The sequence below is a fragment of the Gavialis gangeticus genome, unplaced genomic scaffold (genome assembly GCF_001723915.1).
Source record: "Gavialis gangeticus isolate Ggan-Ray unplaced genomic scaffold, GavGan_comp1, whole genome shotgun sequence".
Taxonomy (NCBI): Eukaryota; Metazoa; Chordata; order Crocodylia; family Gavialidae; genus Gavialis; species Gavialis gangeticus.
Genome location: NW_017728960.1, coordinates 33,735 through 40,746, shown reverse-complemented (window position 1 = coordinate 40,746; position 7,012 = coordinate 33,735). Strand labels below are relative to the sequence as shown.

The window sequence follows — 7,012 nt, the reverse complement described above, 5'->3', positions numbered from 1 at the left end:
TTCCTCTCACCGGTGGAGGAGGTGAGTGTGGGTGGCCCTGCCTCAGGGTTCAGGCTTTGGCCAGGTTGTCTCGGCCAGAGGTCATGCTGCTGTGGCGTGCCCCCTGTGGCTCCCCCCACCTCCCTGTTTAACAGGGTCTTGTCCCCTGCAGTCCGTGGTTCGGATTTGCTGCGTCCGGAGTTTCGGCCACTTCATCACCCGCTTGCAAGGCAGCATCCTGCAATTCAACTCGGAGCTCGGGATCTTCATTAGCATTGCCCAGTCAGAGCAGGATAACTTGCTGCACCAAGCTGAGGCCCAGTTCCACATGGTGAGTCAGAAGAAGCTAATTCTCTGGGCAGCCACCTGAACCCAGGGTTAGCTTCTGTTCCAGTTAGTAGGTATCTACATGTCATCCGGTTCCTCTCACTTGAGTCCTTGACAGGACCTTAGTACATTTCCTTTTGTGACACACTGCCATGTTATTAGTGACTTAGTTTCATGGCTAAGTTGTCATGCAATGAGAAGCCCATCCTACCTGCCTGCTCCTTGAAATTCAGCAGTGTATGTGCCTTATAATGGCCTGTGCATGCACCAGTATGCACACAGCAGAGTGCCCGTGCATGCCCTCAGCGCCTGTGTATGGCAGCTACCTTTTCTCATTTCCACCCAGCTCCTGTGCCTAGTGTGAAGGAAGGTTGGCTATGTTCCTGTCTGCAGGAACAACAATGCAGTTAGGTCTGTTACTGTCCAGACTTGCTTGCTTCTAAGAGGATAAGCTGTACCCCCCTGGAGCACTGCCTGAAAAGTCCCAAATAGCTGGTGTGTTAATAAATCTGCCTTGTGCTTCTCAAGAGAGATGCAGAATGCACAGCCCTGGAGCTTGCAGCACAGCAATTCTGTACTGCCCCTCCAGCCCACTTTCATTTCAAGACAGGGGACTCTCTTAGCAGGGAGGTGGAAGTCCTAGAACCATCTCTTAGGTCTGTGGACAAAAAGGCCAGTAAAGCTGATCAGGGTGGTAGTAGTCTTTTGCATTGTGGATGCCTTTCTGGTTTGGAGGCTGAGGCATGAGACTTGTGAGGAGAGGCTGAGGGAACTGGCTTATTTACTCTGCAGAAGAGAAGGGATTGATAGCAGCCATCAGCTCCCTGAAGGGGGGTTGCAAAGAGGATGGAGCTGAACTGTTTTCAGTGGTGGCAAATGGCAGAATAAAGAGCAGTGGTCTCAAGATGCAGCAAGAGAAGTTTAGGTTGGATGTTAGGACAAACTTTCTCACGAGGAAGGTGTTGAAACACTGGAACAGGCTATCTAGGGAGGTGGTGGAATCTCCATCCTTGGAGGTTTTTGTAAGGCCCAGATAGACAAAGTCTTGGCTGGGATCTAACTGGGGCTGGTATTGCTTTGACCAGGCGGTTGGACTAGATGTGTGACCTCCTGAGGGGTCCCTTCCATCCCTCATTTTCGATGATTTTTGTCAGAGCTACTTCCCATGAGCCACTAGCCCACAGGAACACCTTTGGCCTGAGTGAAGCCAGTGCCCTACAGATGAAAGCTTTCATTCCCAACCCCCCAAGCCATTCAGTTCTCTCCCATTTTTCATCTCTTGTGACCCCTGCCAAGAGCACCTTGTGCTTTTCCTACTCATTTTATTTATAAGCTTATTTTTCTAATTAGGCTGCTGAGGAAGCTCGTCGGAACAGATTAATGAGAGACATGGCTCAGCTACGACTGCAGGTATGGGACCATGCTCCTCACTGGCTGCCTGGCCTGGTGACTTTGTGTGGCCAGCCTTATGCATGAGTAAACCTGGTCTGCACATCTTATGCTCAGTGCACTTACCTGTGGGAGAAGAGAAACCCTAGAAAAAGTCGTACTGTCTGCATGACTGCAGCTAGAGCAGGGTTTCAGCGGCCAGGATTCCTGGTCTTGTTGCTGACTTGTTCCATGACCCTTTTTTACCCAGCTGGAATGGGGTTAAAGAGGTTTCAAAAAGCTTTGTAGGACTCCCTGAAGTTGGGTAGCTGGATGTGTAAGGCACTATAGTTATGAAGTATCATTATTATTAAATGCTCCTATAAGGAGGCTCTTGCTAGCTGTCCTTCAAAAAGACGCACCAGACCTATCATGTGTTTCTAGCAGCTGACAAAGTAGGTTGTTGCCCATAAAACCATATGCCTTTCTAAACCAATTACTCCAAGGTTCAACCCTGCCCTGCCTCATATATCCAGGGTACAGATAGGTTTGAATGGCTCATTCTGTCAGTTAAGTAGGGAGAAGAAAAATCTGCCCCTGTATCAGGCAGTGTATGGAGTGGGTGCAGGCTCCTCAATAGAGTTACAGGAAAAATATGCATAGTTTTATCTATGTGGGTACCAGATGGGATCAACTATATCACCGTGGAGACTGTTGTTTAAAGGCAGAGGGTTGAACTTCCTGCAGGGTTGGAGGGAGAGAGCTTTTGCCATCCACTGGATGAAAGCTGTCAGGCAAGATTGGGTGGGCATGTCCTGGCTGTATGGTGGGGAGTAGAAGGTATCATCATGGGTCCCTTGCCCTTTGGTTTCCATGCAGACACCGGGAGAAGTTCTTAATCTCGTGCTGTTGCTGTCCTATTTCAGCTGGAGGTTTCTCAGCTGGAGGGGAGTCTGCAGCAGCCCAAAGCTCAGTCTGCCATGTCCCCTTATCTCGTCCCAGACACCCAGGCTCTCTGCCAGCACCTTGGCATCATCAGGCAGTTAGCCAACAGTGGGCGGTTCATCCTCATCATCCCTCGAACAGGTAAAGCAAGCTGCCTCTTACCACCTGGTGGAGAAACTTGGCTTGCACTGGTCTGAAGGGAGTAAAAGCCAAAGGCTTTGACTCCCACTGAGAGATTTTTGACTCCCACTGACAGCCAAAAAGAATTAGCACTGATCCATAGCCAAGGACAGTGTTTGCTGTTGTGGGGTGAACTCCATTGAGATTTGGTTTGCATAGGGACGATCCTTCCTCAGACAGGTGGTTGGACTAGATGACCTGTGGAGGTCCCTTTCAGCCTGATTTCTCTGATGCTATCGGTCATGGCCTTTAGATTCTCAGCAGAGGCCTGCCTGTTAGTTCAGAGAGGATTTTCCCTGCCAAAATTGTCCAACGAGCTTGTATAAATGCAGAAAATAAATATTGACACCTTGAAAGCTTAGAAAAGGCGCATTTCTATGTGTTTGGATGACAGCTGACATAGCTGATGGTGGGTGAAGCCTGTGTGTCCAACCTATGTTACCGTGTGTTTGGCCCACACTTAATGCCTGGAAGAAACAGATGGGAGGTCCGTGTCTCCATGGGTGTGCCCCCACTTCCCTCAGGGAAGGGTCTTACCACAGCTGGATCCACCTGGCAAAATGTGGCTCATTTCTCCCTTCCACTTTCTGCTAGTGATTGATGGCTTGGACTTCCTGAAAAAGGAGAATGCGGGTGCGCGAGACAGCATCCGGTATTTGGAGGCTGAATTTAAAAAGGGAAACAGGTAAGAGCAGACTGTTCTCTTTCCCTTGGTTTTAATATAAAACCTTGACACCATGGCTACCACCAGACGTCCAGCCAAGAAACATGGGTGCAGATGCAGTGCGGTGCCCTCTCATAACACTTGTACAGTTTGCTTGCTCAGGAGTGAAATGCAGCTGCTTCTAGGGTGCGGTGTTGCAGCTGTTAGCTAGCACCTGACTCTACCCAGCATCTTAGGATGGGACTCGAGGAACTGTTTCTCTAACTGAATTGCAAGCGAATATTAAGCAGGCAGAATATAATAACCTCATTGTCTTGGCCAAATTCCCATAAGAATGAAATGGCTGAGCTGCCCACCACACATGCAGACTCATTAAAATTAGCTGCTCTACCAGCGATCAGACAGTTGCCATCTCCTAATCAAGAAGGGAGGTGGAAACATCAACCTCCATTATAATGAATCAATAATACACAGATTAATCCTGGTAGGCAAGCCAGCAGGGCTTCCTTAGAGGAAAATTTGAGAGTCATTCTTGTAGCACTCATTGAATCAACAGAAGAGCAGATAGATGAGTCATGTGTTTCTAATTAGGTGAACTGAGGCCCCTGGCTCACATTTATTTAAACGTGCAATGGGCTCTGAGCCCTGGTCCTCCATCACAACAGTAGTGTCTCCTGTCATTCCACACAAGAGGCACAGTTTTGGGAGTGGGGATCAGATTCCAATCATGCCTTACTTGCCAGTTCCAAGTGAGCCTGGGATCATGATCCTGAGCAACTCCTGCCCCAGCAAGTGGAAAGCCAAGTGTTTGCAGGTCCAGGCAGGGGCCAGCAGCCACTGATTGTTGACTTCAAGCTGCTTCTTTTGCTTTCAATATCAACCTTAGCCCTTTTAACAACCCCTGTGTAGACTCATTGAATCCTGTCTCTTCCCAGGTACATTCGCTGTCAAAAAGATGCTGGGAAAAGCTTTGAGAGGCATAAATTGAAGAGACAGGATTTAGATGCCTGGTAAGTTTCTGGCCTAGTGCATGATTTTAGATGTCTCACCTCTTCACTGCCTGCCTGTGAGGTGGGTTTGGGGATTAGTCTCGGGGGCTGTTGGATTTGATCCTGTTCCGGTCGCTGTCAGATTTCCCAAACAAGGGGCAGTTGTGGTCCCAGGACACCTGGGTTCTATTTCCAGTTGTTTCATAAACTGCCCTGTGTGACGCTGGGCAAATACCTTACCCTCTGTTTCCTCTGCCTCTATTTTCCTATTTCATTGCAAACTTTCAGAAGTTGAGATCTGCCTTTCACTTCATATTTACAGGTCCTAGCACAATGGGACCATACTTTTAGTTCGGGCTTGTAGGTCGTACTGTAAAATGGGGCTTAGACTGGCTCCACCACCTGCAATTCACTCTGCAGCAGCCTGTACCTCTTCCAGATTTCTAAGCCATCACCCTTTGCACAGATGGCTAGTAACTGAGTTTTATGTTTTACTTCACTGTGGCAGGAATCTCTATAAAATATTGGATAGCTGCAAACAGCTGACAGTGTCACAGGGGAATGGAGAGGATGACACCACAGGGATGGTGACCATCATAACTGGCTTTCAGCTGGACGACCCCAACACCTTCTCTTCTCCAATGCAGGTGAGTACCTTGCAGTAAAATAGCTCTGTTAAAACAGCTGACGAAATCTGTCAAAGTGCCAGGTTAGTAACAGTGCTTACAGTCTTACAGTATTTTCTGCCTAAGCTCATTCTTGGTAGCTAGCACCTGGATTAAATAAGTCTTTCCCTTTTTCTAGAGCCCCTTTTTCCATTCTGGTAGAGCAAAAGGGCCTTTAGGGAGAGCATGACAGTAATTCACACCACTTTACACCAGTCTGGTTGAGTAAGGGGGCTCAAAGGGGAATGAGAACTTGATCTCATTATGGACATTTGGCTGAGTTCAAAGCTGCCGAGGTGAGAACTTGGTTTGTTGAGAACCAGGGCCTCTGGCTAACCTTGCTCGTCTGAAAAAGAGTAAACTCTTCCCTCTTTTCCACATTCTCTTGTTACCCATCTCGCTCTCTTTGGGAAATTAAAATGCCCAACATTAGTTTGTACTAATGTGGGTGACATGTTTGGGGCAGTTCTCCCTATTTGGCCCACCTTGTCTATGGTGGAACTAAATATAGTGGGGAAGGAACAAAGGGTTTGAGAAGAGTATCAGGAAAGATTTCCCAGCCCTGAGAACTGCCTGTAGTGGAACTATCTCCAGGACACTAGGAAAAGCACCTGTTCTGCAGAGATTTAATGCTGGACTGAACATAGCTCTGGATCCACAGAATCTGGTGGGATTTATGGCCTGTTTTGGGGTGTTGCTAGGTTTTTCCATCCCAAACCTGGAGAGTACCATACTGATTCTCATGACTTATGAAACTCCCTAAAACTTTCCCCTGCTGTGGAACTAAAGATGGTCAAAAGCAGTGAAACAGAGAAATGGAGCAGCTTGCTGACGCTGCACAGGGACTTGAGGCTGGGTTCATTTCTTGGCTGTGCTCTATATCCTCTGGGCGAGTCCTCCAGTGTCTCTGGACCTCAGTTTCCCCATCTCCAACTCTCAGGGATACTGTGAAGCTAAATATGACAGTGCATGTAAAGTGCTTGGATAGGGCCCGATTCAGGTGCTGGCGTTTCCTGTTTGTTGCATGGGTGCTGGGTGGCTGTGGTGACAGCCACCTCAGGTACACAGACCAGTCCCCTGGCCCAGCCTCTGTGGCAAGGCAGAGCTAACCCTCCACATGTCCTGTTCTTGTTCACAGTCTGCTTTCCAGGCAGCAGCCAACGCCAGCGTGGAGATCAAGAACGTGCTGGAGTTCTACAAGCAGTGGAAGGAGATGGGTTGACAGGCCAGAGAGCGTGGCGTTGGTGTACCTTTCTCTCCCCCTCTCGGAAAGCACCGTGTCTGAACGAAGGGAGCTAAATCCCGGCGACGCAGACACGAAGCAGCAGCAGCCGCCGCCGCAGCAGCAGCAACCATAACCAAACCAACTGAACCGAACCCCGCCCCCCCTCCAAATCCAGCTCTGGGCACTCTCGCAAAACACCCGCTAGCTGCCCCCCCATCTGAGCAGATGACTGCTCGCCCCCCCTTGCAGCGCCGACTGCTCTGAGAACAGGGGGGCACCTCGGGTGCAGCCTGGAGAGGGCTGCCCTTCTTGTGGGCAGGGACGGGTGAGAGATGGGCTGCTGTCCATCCCCACCCTCTCAAAGCTTGCTCGGGCATCTGAAATGGGCAGGCAGCTTCTCCTCTGTAACTATTTAAAATGACAAAGAAAGCCCCAACACAGCAGGGAAGGAAAAGCTCCTGGGTTGGAGCCCTCGCTCTGTTGGGAACCTGGTGTAGGAAAGCGAAGGTCATCTTGCTTTTTTTTTTTTAATTATTTTTCCTTATTTTTTTTTTCCCCCCTCCTCCCCTTTTAAATTCTTAGTTTCTCGCTATTACAAATCCAGTGGAGTTCCTTTTGGCAGTTCTAAACACTTGTCACACCTTAACGAGAAAAAGGAAACGATGATGCT

General features: G+C 49.0%; 1 protein-coding gene across 1 annotated transcript in view; it reads left to right on the top strand.

Moving 5' to 3' along the window:
* The window catches only part of SMG5 (SMG5, nonsense mediated mRNA decay factor), a 38,669-nt gene extending 31,657 nt beyond the window's left edge, over positions 1–7,012 (top strand). The window contains exons 15-21 of the mRNA XM_019514866.1: positions 152–310; positions 1,657–1,716; positions 2,601–2,760; positions 3,394–3,484; positions 4,399–4,473; positions 4,961–5,099; positions 6,256–7,012. Coding sequence (XP_019370411.1) covers positions 152–310; positions 1,657–1,716; positions 2,601–2,760; positions 3,394–3,484; positions 4,399–4,473; positions 4,961–5,099; positions 6,256–6,339 — 768 coding nt within the window. The 3' untranslated portion in view covers positions 6,340–7,012. The remainder of the gene's footprint in view (positions 1–151; positions 311–1,656; positions 1,717–2,600; positions 2,761–3,393; positions 3,485–4,398; positions 4,474–4,960; positions 5,100–6,255) is intronic.